This window comes from Lactuca serriola, chromosome 5 (assembly GCF_051521515.1).
Source record: "Lactuca serriola cultivar US96UC23 chromosome 5, Lser_US96UC23_V15, whole genome shotgun sequence".
In the NCBI taxonomy this organism is placed as follows: Eukaryota; Viridiplantae; Streptophyta; class Magnoliopsida; order Asterales; family Asteraceae; genus Lactuca; species Lactuca serriola.
The window spans coordinates 302,143,564-302,156,620 of NC_136412.1; the positions used below are offsets into that span (position 1 = coordinate 302,143,564).

Below are 13,057 nucleotides of genomic sequence, written 5' to 3' on the forward strand. Positions count from 1 at the left end.
CACACCCATACTAAATGATGCATTATAAGTTGTTTTTAACTCCGTTCCTTTTTACAACAAATGATGAATTAATCCATTGAAAGAAAATCACATCCATACACGAATACACTCTTATAGAACATTGATGGATTTATAACATCTAAACGTGTGATCAACAATAAAAAGGGGTCATTATAAGTTTCATGTTTGCCTTTATTTAAGTTAGATTTATCTTAATTCGATAGGGGTAGACAGACATTAACAATCAATATCGATATGAAAATGAATACTCGTGTATTGTTGTATGAAAACACAATTAAATTAAGATCAAAATAAATGTCCACCAATTAAATAACTAAGGCCTAAGGATGTACATGTCTTTCACCTCTTTTTCTGACCACGTCAACTTTCTCGTCACTCTTTTTTCACTTTCAAAACCTAACTACAGTTCCAGCCATCACACACAGCAGGAGGGGGTATACTGTCCGACCAAAATACTTAAGCCAAACCCCTTAAATAATCAATTATTCAATATAGTTGAATGATACGTCAAAAACAAACAAAATATAAATACTCACGACTTCACACATGCATAGTGACCTTATTTGTGTGGAACCATTTAGTATATCTTAAATAGTATTTGCAAAAAACAAATATCCCCATGAATGCTTATCGACGGTGTTTCATAAGGTTGATAGGTGTCATACCACACTTTTGCAATTCAACGTCATTTTTTGCCTCACCCCACAAAACTCGTGGTTGTTATACCATACCTTACCACACCCACCACAATACATATTTTTATGCATGAAGTATAACATTTGAAGGAGTGCATTTTCTTTCCCGTGCGATAATTTTGTAACACATTATATGCATACCGTATTTTTGTTTGGGGGGTCGGTGCGGTGTTTACCGTATATCGCACTATACCGCGGTATGCGGTAGAGTGCATCGTATGGTCTAAAGCATATATTCGAGGAAATTGTGTTTATTTTGTTAAAATAAAAAAACTAATATTATATTTCGATACACGTAGTCGTTGTAGTGAATAGGAAATTGTGTTTATTTTGTTAAAATAAAAAAACTAATATTATATTTCGATACACGTAGTCGTTGTAGTGAATAACCCTTATTTTATAGCGTTCCTTAGCAAATATTAAATCAATTTAAAAAGAAATAATCATCGCATTAATTTAGTAATCAAGATTATTAAAACTAATTTTTTAATAGTAATATTTCATTCAAATCAACTAATTTTAATAATTTATCTCAATCAACTAGCTTGGCAGTACTTCTTTCCCACCTCCAAACTCCAAACGACAAACTCCTGCAAACGTGGCAACAAGTTTAGATGACACATCAGATACTACCCCGCATTTAATGTACTAACTCGCGGTAGGCGCGTGAGTTACAAAGTACAGTTGGAGCAATAAAAGTCGCTAACTTGCTTTTATGTAGGAAAAAACCTGAGTTGTATAACTTGACTCGCAACGCGAGTGGGGGAGTAATTAAAGGAAATAGCTGGGCCCCATTGACACGTCATATTAGCTGCAACGGTACATACATAGAACGTGACAATAAGGCTAAACGCGCGAGATAGAGAGAGAGAGAAAAAGAGATATAATTATTGTTTTTGTTTGATACTTCTGTTATTATATTATATATTTAATATTTAAATAAGGCCCTCCACGCCCTACCAAAACCCATTATCAAATCTCCACCGTTGATTGTTTTGCTTTTCAGCCATCGGGACACTTACAGCCGTCGATCACTCTGACAGGAGCCCACAAGATAATTTATGACAGTGAATAATAATAATATTTTAATCAATAATGAATGGTGGAAAACCGGAACAAGTAATGTAATTTTGACCGGCTAAAATGGTATTTTTGTGCGGTCACATAGATTCTTTGCGATCGGCATCTGCTGCTTTTTACCAAAGGTTTCCTTTTCCTTACTATAGCCGGTAAATGCAACTCAACTGACGTGGCTTTTTATGTGTTTGGTTAAATTAAATGTGTTGACTAGTTTATTCAATAAAATCATATATTTTATTCCGTTTATAGAATTACATTTCGATTCATTGTATGTTTATCACATTATTTAACAGCCTGTTTTTTTTAGTAATTTATTTATTTAAAAGTTGATAAAAATCTACAATAAGCTAAAAAATAAGCTGAAAACTTTAGTTATACATATTAACAAAATATCCAATTTTGTTATAAAAATAAATCTTTGATCTTATATACGTACATATACATATGTGGTCCATGAGAAGTTGATGGGTGAACATAGAAAGTTAGAAACCTTTCGTTTTATATTATTATTTGTATCTATATATAATTCATTTTATAGTTTTATATTTTCTTTCTCTAATGTAGTACAATTTTTTTGTTTAGTTTCGGACCAGGTCAAAAAATTAACTAATATTTATCTTATCACAAGAATTTTGAATTATGATTTTTTTAGTTATTATATAATATAAGAATTAATAATTTATAACCAAAATTGTGTACTGGCATTGTTGCATATTATTAACCAATACGAATTACGAATTAAATAAAAAAAGTTTTAAATCTTTTTCCAAATGAAATTTATTCCTCCCTAGTTTTGTTTGGAGGAGAAGTTATGGTAATTAAAGATATAAATATAAAAACCTTAATAAAAAACAGTAGGCCCTATGTTTTTTAATAGAGATATTAATATTAATATATTAATATATTTTATAATTTAGTAAAGAAATCATGGAAGCTTGTCGAGTAAGCAAAGACTGACACGTGTAGGTAACATATCGGACGGATATTATAGTGCCATGTAGGATGCGAAGTGAAGGTAAGCCGTCAGATCATCAAGTGGGAACGGAGGGTCGAGATGAAGGTATATGTGGAAAAAGGATGGATCTGAGCCATCGGTGGCGGTTCGGAGTAGGCTTCGTGGAGAGTGAAATACCGAAAAGATGATGAGATAGAGAGAGAGTGTGTGTGAGAAAAAGAAGGGAGAGAGAGAGAGAGAAAGTGAAGAAGATAGATAGAGAGAGAGAGAGAAAAAAGAGAGGGCAGAAGAGCAGAAAGAGATCTGAGAGTGAATCATATAATCAATCTCTCTGAAAGTTAAAAATATCAATTTTTTGATTTGAATCATCGGTTTAGGGTATCCGCCGGTGTAGGCGACTTTCTTGTTTGAGAATCATCCGGGGAGTCATAGAGATAGGTTTCCGGCGAATTATGTTAGAAGAAAGCCTGTGATGATACATACAACAGTAGTAGATCTGACGTTAAAGAGATCGAGAGAAGTGATTGATGGATAGGAATAGAGAAGCAAGACGAGCTACTAATATGGCTGCTCCACAGAATGGCTTATCGTCGTCTAGACGGAGACATCGAAGCAACAGTCTAAGGGATTCACCTGGTAGGTTTCTTTACGGTTCTAATTATCAGATCTACCATCAATTTTAATGTTCTTGTTGGTTTTTATTGATTTGTGGTGATTCTTTTTGTTGCAGATGAAGATGGAGGGGTGGAGATACAAGAATCGGGAAGGTTGAGAGACAGAGGAGTGGTCAAGAAAGATCGTGGAGATCGAGATCGGGATCGAGAAAGGGAGAGGGAGCGGTCTAGCCGGAGCAAAAGAAGGAGAGAAAATAGGATGATGATTCATCATGTGACCACCGGAAGTAACAGAGACGACGGAGACGATACGTCTGAGGAGAGCGTTAATGATGAAGACGAAGAAGACGACGAGGATGCCGGAAATGGCGGTGGTATGAGGATGTTGCCTCCGCCGCCGGCCAATCCATCTACAGCAGCATCGGCTATGACGAGTAATCATCATAATCATAATCCTCATCCTCAGCAGCTTCACCATCGCAAGAGTTTTCCCCCATCTGCTAATAAAGTCTTTAGACCTGCTGCGCCACCGCCTGCTTGGAAGGCTGCCGACGAGATGATCGGTGTTTCGGTTCCGAGAAAAGCTCGGTCAGGTAACAGCCGGAACATCAGCAGATAGTTTCACTAATTTTCGATCTATTGGGGAGAAATTTTTGATTTTTTAAACTTTGTTGACATTTCAGCATCTACAAAGCGGTCTCACGAGTGGATATCTGGTGGTGCTGTTGTTGGCGTAGGGGGAGGTACAGAGCAAATTCATCGTCAATCCTCGACTTCACCTGTAAGGCTTGGTTTGACAGCCGCCTCACCGGCGCCGGTAGCTCCTCCATCGCCTTCTTCTTCCAATGTTTCAGTCCGCAAGAAGATGGTTTGTTTCTTATCCCTAAAAAGATTCACAGTCTCTTTGTGGATTTTCTTGGCTTCTAACTTCTTTTTTCATTTCTTTTCAGAAAACAAATGGAGGGTCTAAACCGAGGCCACCGAAATCTTCATCTAAGTCGTCATCCTCAAATCCAGAGGAGCTTGAAATCGAGATAGCCGAAGTTTTATATGGTCTCATGACTCAATCGCAAGCTCCGTCAAAGAAAGAACTCCCATCTAACGATTCAACAACAAAGTTCGATTCTAACAAATCCAGCAGTGATACCAAATCTAGAGTCTCATCTCCCATCTCTAACTCTACAGCCCCACCACAAAATTCTTCTTCGTTGTCAACCGTAGGTATGATAGATTTATCAGTCGTCCGGGTCTTTTTCTAACCTCTTATCTTATTTCTAAACTTGTAATAATTGATGCTTTTTTTTTTCAATGAATCTACAGCACCAAAGAGGAAGAGACCACGGCAAGTGTCAGAGAATCCGTTTAGTGTACGGAGCAGTCCAGTTTCTTCTTCAATAAAGACCGAGATCGATCATCATCAGCATCATCAGTCTCCCAAGACTGATATTTCTTCTCCTTATCTAGAAAACAATAGTCCCGGATCTGCGGCGGCGGCCGCCGAGAATGGTGTTTCTTTTGGGTTTACCAGTTTGCCGGGTCATCAGGCTCCGTCGGCACCGTCGTCAGAGCCACCGCTGCCTTTACCCCAGCCGCCGGCGGAAGAGGAGGTGAAATGTGGTGTAGGTGTGGTGTTGACTAAAGAAGAGGTGGAGAAGGAATCTCATGCGGTTGGGGTAAACGATGGAAATGCAAAAACTGAAAGTGTGATTGCGACAGCTTCATCAACGACAGCGACCATTCTGTGAGTAAATTTTGGGATCTTGTGATTTAATAAGTTTGGTTTGGTGTATTTATCTGTCACGGTTTCTGGACTTCATCTTTTTCTGGCGACTAATTTTGGGTTTCTTGTTCATCTTTTCTGCAGAAAGATGGCTAATCCGGAGACTGAAAGGCAAAAGGAAGAAAAATTCGAAATAGATCTGATGGTGAGACACATTCATCAAGCTCTGGTTTCTTGATTTCCGTATGTTGTTCTTTTGGGATTCTTATTGGTTCCAATTTTAGGCTCCACCTCCTCAACTCAAAACATCTCCTGAAAGAGCTAGGGATATCGATTTCCAAGATCATAAGCAGCAGCAGATGCCAACTCAGGTGAGATACATTATTCTTTACTTTTTCAATCTATTCTCACAAATTGGGTGGAGTTTATTCTCTCTCTCTCTCTCTCTCTCTCTCTCTCTCTCTCTCTCTCTCTCTCTAAAATATCTGACACTTTTTTTAATTTTATTACAGGAAATGACCAAGAATATCAAGGACAAGGAAGATGAGAAGCCCAAGAAGAGCAACAAGGAGACTGTAAATTTGATGGATGTTGCACAGAAGTCAATGGCTGGGACTCTTCATGAAGCTGGAGAATCATCAAAGCAAGCGATGAATGAAGAAAGGAATACCCAACTTCATATCGATTTGGAAAAGCCCAACAAGGATAGCACCAACAGATCACTGCATCAAGCTCTTAAACATCAACAGTTATCTGCTAAATCCACCAGAGATGAAACCCATTCAGAAAAGTCAGGTAATTTACTATCAAGAATCTCCATCCTTTCTACTCCCAAATTTCAACTCATCTTGGGTTCTAATTTGAAGTTTTTGATCTTCCGTTCTCAGCTCAACCAAGTTCTTTGCCAATGCCAATGTCTGTGGCTAACTGGCCTCCAATGGGGTAAGCTGAAAAAGACATCAACTTTTTCTTATTCTTCTTCTTCTTCTTCTTCTTTATTTCTTTTAATAGAAAGAACAAATGTTAATCATATGTGAATTTGCAGATATGTGGCACCATTGCAGGGAGTGATATCCATGGATGGAAACACCATGCCTTCTGCTCCAATTCAGGTACTTCTCATTTAATTTCTTTAGCACCCAAATCCAACATTTCTAAATGATGCATTTCTTTTACAGCCAATATTCACACATCCAAGGCCAAAAAGATGTGCCACACATTGCTACATTGCAAGAAACATTCACTACCTTCAGCAATTCATGAAGATAAATCCATTCTGGCCAGCTGCATCTGGATCTGCACCCATGTTTGGGGCCAAACCCTGCAATCTAAATGTCATGCCTTCAACTGAACTCCATGGAAACATCACCGGAGGTCAGTTGCAGCCATTGCAACAAGACAAGGGTCCCGGAATCGGAATCTTCACCGGAAAAGACAACAAATCTTCTCAATCCACCACCATTCCTGATCCTGCTCAGAGAAAGCAACAGGTTTTGCTTCAGCAAGCATTGCCCCCCGTCACCCCTAATAATATTCTTGTAAGTTGGTTAACTCTAAAATTTTGACTGTATAATGTGTATGTTTTTAAGAGTTTTTGATAATTTTTTTTTTCAGCATGGACCTACTTTCATCTTCCCCTTCAATCAGCAACAGGCGGTGGCGGCTGCTTCTGCCTCTGTTCGACCTGGTTCTTCTAAGCTTTCTACTGGAGCACCAGGTGGTTTGGGTGGTGGTGCTTCAGGTGCCGCCAGTTCAGCCACCGTTAGCAGCTCCACAACAGCAGCTGCTCCGGCCTTGAGCTTCAATTACCCAAACATGGGGGCCAATGAAACCCAGTATCTGGCAATTTTACAAAACAATCCTTACTCTTTCCCGATACCTGCAGCAGTAGGAGCCCCACCAAATTACAGAGCCAACCCTCATGCCCAACCCATGCCTATGTTCAATGGCTCTTTCTATCCTTCTCAAATGATACACCCGTCCCAGATTCCACAACCACCGCCACCCCAACAGGCCCCACCAGCTCAACCTCAAAATCACCACCCTTCTCAGCCACAGCAAATCCAACAAACCCACCAGAACAGCAGCGGATCCACCTCCTCGTCACAGAAACATTTGCAAAATCAGCAGCGGCAGCAGCAAGGCGGCAATGTTGGTGGTGCTGCTGTTAATGGCGGTGGCACTGGAAATGGTGGTGCCAGTTTGCATAACAGCTATCCTTCCCATCCTTCCCACAAAAGTCGATCACAGTCATCTCAGCAGCAGCAGCAGCAGCAGAATCAGGGTCAGCACATGAACCTACCCCCACAATCACGCCACCTTGAAAATGAGGTGGCTGGTGGTGGTGGTGAGGATAGTCCATCCACCGCTGAGAGTCGGGTATCTAGGGCGGCAACCACCATGAGTGTTTATGGTCATAATTTTGCTATGCCGGTTCACTCACAGAGTTTTGCTTTGATGAATCCTCAAGCTGCAGCTCTGTCTAATGCTGCAGCTGTCAACAACTCGAATGATAAAAAACAGCAGCTGCATCAGCATCAGCATCAGCAACAGCAATCTCAGCAAGCGGGGTTAAAAAGAGGTGGTGTGGAGTCGTCTTTACCACCACCTCAAACTTTTGCCATGTCTTTTGCTCCTATGAATGGTACCACTGGTACCATGTCATCCATGGCTCAAAACCACGCCATTTTCCAGAGTTTGCCAGAATCATTGAGACAAAGCTATCATCAGATAATGACAGCACCTCCAGTTGCCCATTCTCAACAGAAGAAGGATTTCAGAATATCTGAAGAAGCTACCCGGGCAGCAGGTGGTCATGAGTCCTCTTCAAATGCAGATGAAGACCGAAAGGGCAGTTCGGGGTTGACCGGGAAGTCCGGGCAGTCCATTGCGTTTTCAAGGCCAGATCTTGCCCCAGATGTTTCCGGTGGTTCATCTCCAGCCATCCCTGGGACTTCAGTGATTGATAGCTCTTCCAGGAACATAAACCTGGGTTCAAATAATCGGTCAACCAGATCACCCTCTGTTGCATCTTCTCAATCCTCCCATCATTTACATGCTCAATTCCAGCAGCAACAGCAGGTCTTTCAGCTTCAGAAGCAACAGCAACAACAGCAGCAACAGCAACAACAGCAGCAACAGCAACAGCAACAGAACCACAACATGGTTGCTGCCCGAAGTAAAAACCCAAACCCAAACGCAAACCCGCCCTCAGGTAATGGGGGTGCTGCCTACCCTGACCACCTAATAACTTCATCTTCATCCATGGCTGCCAAATTTCCAAACTCTCTTTCTTCTTTCCCACAAAACTTAGTCCAAACCAGCAACACCAGTAGCAGCCCGGTTCAATCCCCGCAATGGAGAAACTCAGTAAGGGGTCCCGCCACATCGTCTCAACCACCAACCACCTCCTCCCTCAAAAACCTCCATCAATCCCAACACCAACAGCCTAACCGATCCTCCCACCCGCAATCACACACTCAGATTTCCTTCGGTGGTGCCGCCAGTCAGAAACTACCTTCCACCACCTCATCACATCAACAAAATCCTAGTAGCAATAGTAATAATAACCAGTCACCTTCACCACCAATGTTGGTTGGCTCTCCGACAACATCTTCCATTTCTAAAGGTGGTGGTGGTGGAAGTCCGAGAACAAATGTATCGGCTTCCACAAGTGGTAGGACTCCCCAGGCTTCTTCTCTATCCTCATCACAACAAGCTAAAAACTCTCCTGCAACGCAAAGATCTTCACCTTCAATCCTTGGTAACCCCCATGTCACAAACTCAGGTTCTAACAAATCTCAGCAGCAACAACCACAGCAGCTACAGAAGCAAACATTACAGCAACAGCAACAGCAGCAACATGCCCAAGCCCAAGCCCAGGCACATTTGTTCTTCGCACATCCACATCCATACATGCAAGTCCAGCAGCAGTCACAGGGTGGTCTACAGCATTCCGGCAGCCCAACCACCGCATCAGGCGGTGCAACCGGCTATTACCTTCCAAGAAAGCAGCAGCAAAATCCTCAATCATCTTCAACCGCCATGCTGTCGCTTTCCCCGCCGGTCACACTATCAAACACCACCACTTCCGATCCGGCCAAAGCAATTGCAGCTGCCACTAGCAACATGAAAGGCGGTGGTGTTCCTCAAATGATGCATGGGAGTCAGTATGGTGGTGCACAGTCGGTGAATGCTGGACATCAGATGTTGCCTGGTGGGTTCCCGCAATATGTCCATAATGCCCCTGCTGCTGTCCAGGTGAAACCTGCAGAGCAGAAACAACCAGCTGGTGCGGGTGAGTAGGTGTTGGAAATTTGTTTTTGGGTCGGTGGTTTCTTCTTCTGTGTATGTTAAATTCAATTTTGATGAAAGTAGTAGATGATGAAAACATTTTAAAATCTTTTCTAGAGAGAAACCAATCAAAATCAATCAATGAATCATCCCAATCCCAAGTTTGTTAAAAGGGAGAAAAGAAATATGACATTTTGCGTACATATGGTGTCAGCCTGACAAGAAATCAAATGACGCGATCGGAGAAGAAAAAGGGCGACAAGTTTTGGATCGATGTTTTTTTCAAGGGTCCGGGTCTGGGTCTGGGTCCGGGTCCCTCTAAGAAAAGCTCCATGGCCAGTGGGTGGGTGGGTGTGGGTGGATGGATAAAGTAGGTTTTAGTTCTTTTTGGGAAGTGGGGAAAGGAGGGGGGTTTCTTTTTGGTGAATTTTCTCCCTTTATCATGTTGGACATATTATATAAAAAAGGAGAAGGGTGTTGTGCATAATGTAATATGCATATGCAGCATATAATGTGTATATGTCATGAAAAGGGTGAACCCTCTCAATTTTATTTATTTAATCTTTTACTTGGTTGGTTGGTTGGATTTGATTGGATGGATGCTTTTTATCTTTTTAATTTTCGAGGCACGAATCTTGTGGTGAATGTGATGCGGTGTTGCTATCATTTGGGGCCACAGTGCCAGACAGACAGTGTTGCCAGATAAATGGTGCTTTGTTTATATTTCGATGATATCTTCTCTACTTTTATTATTATTTTTATCAATTATTATTGCTAACCAAATTTCCAAAAGTAGGATAGTAAAAGTCTATATTGAAATTGACATTTTGTACCGTGTTGTTTTGACAGTAAATCAGTTCTCATTATAATGAAGGGATGAGTCCTTTTCAATTATAACATGTTGGTGCATTTAATAGATATATGTTAGATTACTGTTTTGTCAAGTGTTTGCATTTAATGGGTGTGTTTGATGGGCCTACTATTTAGTCTGTGCATTTAGTAAGATATATGATAAATTACAAATTGAAGTTTCATCATTTCCTTCTAGATGCTTTGGAGGAAAACTTTAAAATTTCTACCTACACTTTTTTGTAAGATATGTATGGGGGCTAAAAGTAAAGACGGAAAGGGATTTTTCTACATGTCGGTTGCGACTTGCGTGTTATGTTTTTCTTTTGGTTCCCACAAAATCTTACTAATATGCAAACTTGTAAGTGCCCAATCTCTTTTACCTATGGTTTGTGTCAAGTCGTAATCTTTGTCCGAATAATTTGCTGAAGGTGGAGAGTAGACCCTTGAGACGAGATAAAGACAAAATTACATAAATGATTTTTGTCGCTGGCAAAAAAACACAACTACTGGTCTTCATGGAGATTTTGTTAGTCCTATGAGTTTGCATCAAACCGCATAAACCATCTCTACCGTATAAAAACACACAAACTGCATAATACGGTTTAGAGCTTTTGTGGTTCGGTTTGTAGTTTTTAATTTTGTAAAATTGCACCATGTGTGGTTTGTGGTTTTTAATTATAAAACCACGATTCAAACCGCACCGCACCACGCCCCATATATATATATATATATATATATATATATATATATATATATATATATAAGGTTAGGATTAAATGTGAACTAAAAATATTGTATGAATGTATGACTAATTCTTCTCCATTAGATTTAAAAAAACAAAAGATTGTGATCTTAGGATGCGTGTTATTAACGTGAGATAGCATATACTATATAACCACATTTAATTAATTATAAGAATAAATATGGTATTTTATTAAGAGAGAGAGAGAGAGAGAGAGAGAGAGAGAGAGAGAGAGATTAACTATATTTTAGGAAATTAAGTAAAATCTATTAATAAAATCATAATTAGTATTTTGAAATCGTTTATTTTAATAATACTCACGCATCATGAAATTAAAGAATAAGACGATTTGACTATTTAAAAATCACGAAATTACTTAAGCCAGTTTCATTCTTTAAGAATCAAATCTCATTATAAAAATGTTTTCATTGATATTTTGAAATCGTTTATTTTAATAATACTCACGAAACATGAAATTAAAGAATAAGACGATTTGACTATTTAAAAATCATGAAATTACTTAAGCCAGTTTCATTCTTTAAGAATCAAATCTCATTATAAAAATGTTTTCGTTGATAAATGACTTTCGACCCATAAAACTAGTGATATGTATGAAACAAATTTCATTATTTAAGAATGATTTATGAATATTGTATAACATATTCTTGAAGAATATATATATAGTATTATTTTTGCACGGTATTCAAAAATTATTCGTCAAAGCTATAACATCAATTCGAAATTCTTGAAGAATATAAAATATTCTTTCTACACATAAGCAGGTTTTACATAATATAAAATATTCTTGAAGAATATACAGTAAACAATATATTTTGGGTATGAATTCTAAAAGAATGATCATGGTGGAATCTCGTCGGAGGTAGGTTGCTTGAGGAATGCTGGAGTACGCAATACCGGTTCGTTTCCCTTGTGGCAACACAATTTCTTATCATATCACATACATATAGAAGTAAAGTAAGTGATCTACTTATATTTATTAATATTTAGTATTCCATAATTACATGATTCTTATTTTAAGTAATTAAATCTCATTAATTGATATAAAATCAAATTACCATCATTACCATATTTGGATATTTGAAATCAATGGACAGAAATTAGTCATACGTTCACACGATATATGAAGATTATATATGAACCTAACTTTATATAAAAGTAGGTTCAAATGTGGATAAACAATTATTGTGTGAATGTAGGGATTAACGTAGACCAATCATTTCAAAAATCTAGATAGGGATGAAATTGTAATCTTAACTATTAATTAATTTTTGATAAATTTAAATTTATTAATTTATCTTTAAACAAGAAAATCAGTTTTATATCTTTAGCTTACATCCGTTCGGCCACAACTCACCATCGCCTTGTTTGCCATACACCCCAAAACCCTAAATCGATGTCATTGCTGATATCTCACTATGTCGATTAGAATTTGGACTTCGTTTCATCAATCATCAAGTATCATCGGTTGCCGACCAGATAAACCCTAGTTGCAGGTATGATTTTTTTTTGTAGTTTTGATTTCTGTTTGATTCCAATCAGTTATGCTGTTTTTATAGATATGGAATTAAGCATTTTTTTTGTTAAAGCCTTGTAGTTCGTCGGTTGTTAATAAAGAATGGAACCATCTTCTTTTTACTACGTCACAAAGTATACCAAAAGTTGATATTTAAAGTAAAGAATTGTAGCTTTGCTTAATTTATGTTAAATTGAGGTTAAAAAATTGCTTGCTAAACGTGATTTTTGTGCAGTTTTGTATGGTTTTTACTTTTTTGTATTGCAGCTTGCATATTAGTATAATCAAGAATAATTGATTTTTTATTTGTTTATAGGATTTTAAATGTTTTTAAACAAATGGTGTTTAGATATGAACTATTTCTGAAATCGGTGAATAAATGATTTTGACTAAACTGTGGTTTAATGCTAGGTGGTGAATAACGAGTAATACATGTTATTCTTTCATAATGACAAAGACTTAGAATCGAGTTCAACACAAATACATATGAGAAGAGTTACATTCTTACGATAATAAATCACATTTTCGTAAGAATAGTTTGAATCAAGTCA

General features: G+C 38.4%; 1 protein-coding gene across 1 annotated transcript; it reads left to right on the top strand.

Annotated features, from left to right (window-relative positions):
• Nucleotides 1-2,943: 2,943 nt before the first annotated feature.
• TIC (time for coffee) lies at nucleotides 2,944-9,934 on the top strand. The gene is made up of 13 exons (XM_079003032.1): nucleotides 2,944-3,387; nucleotides 3,482-3,958; nucleotides 4,049-4,233; nucleotides 4,316-4,586; nucleotides 4,686-5,106; nucleotides 5,230-5,290; nucleotides 5,370-5,456; nucleotides 5,598-5,880; nucleotides 5,973-6,027; nucleotides 6,131-6,197; nucleotides 6,264-6,623; nucleotides 6,700-9,382; nucleotides 9,496-9,934. The coding sequence occupies exons 1-13, from the start codon at nucleotides 3,279-3,281 to the stop codon at nucleotides 9,546-9,548; spliced, it is 5,112 nt and encodes a 1,703-aa protein (XP_078859158.1). The 5' UTR covers nucleotides 2,944-3,278; the 3' UTR covers nucleotides 9,549-9,934.
• The last annotated feature ends 3,123 nt before the right edge of the window (nucleotides 9,935-13,057 follow it).

Coding starts and splice junctions, on each gene's coding strand:
- TIC (XM_079003032.1), top strand. CDS start 3,279: ATGGATAGGAATAGAGAAGCAAGACGAGCTACTAATATGGCTGCTCCA. Junction 3,388..3,481: donor CAGTCTAAGGGATTCACCTG/GTAGGTTTCTTT, acceptor TTTTTGTTGCAG/ATGAAGATGGAGGGGTGGAG. Junction 6,624..6,699: donor TCACCCCTAATAATATTCTT/GTAAGTTGGTTA, acceptor TTTTTTTTTCAG/CATGGACCTACTTTCATCTT.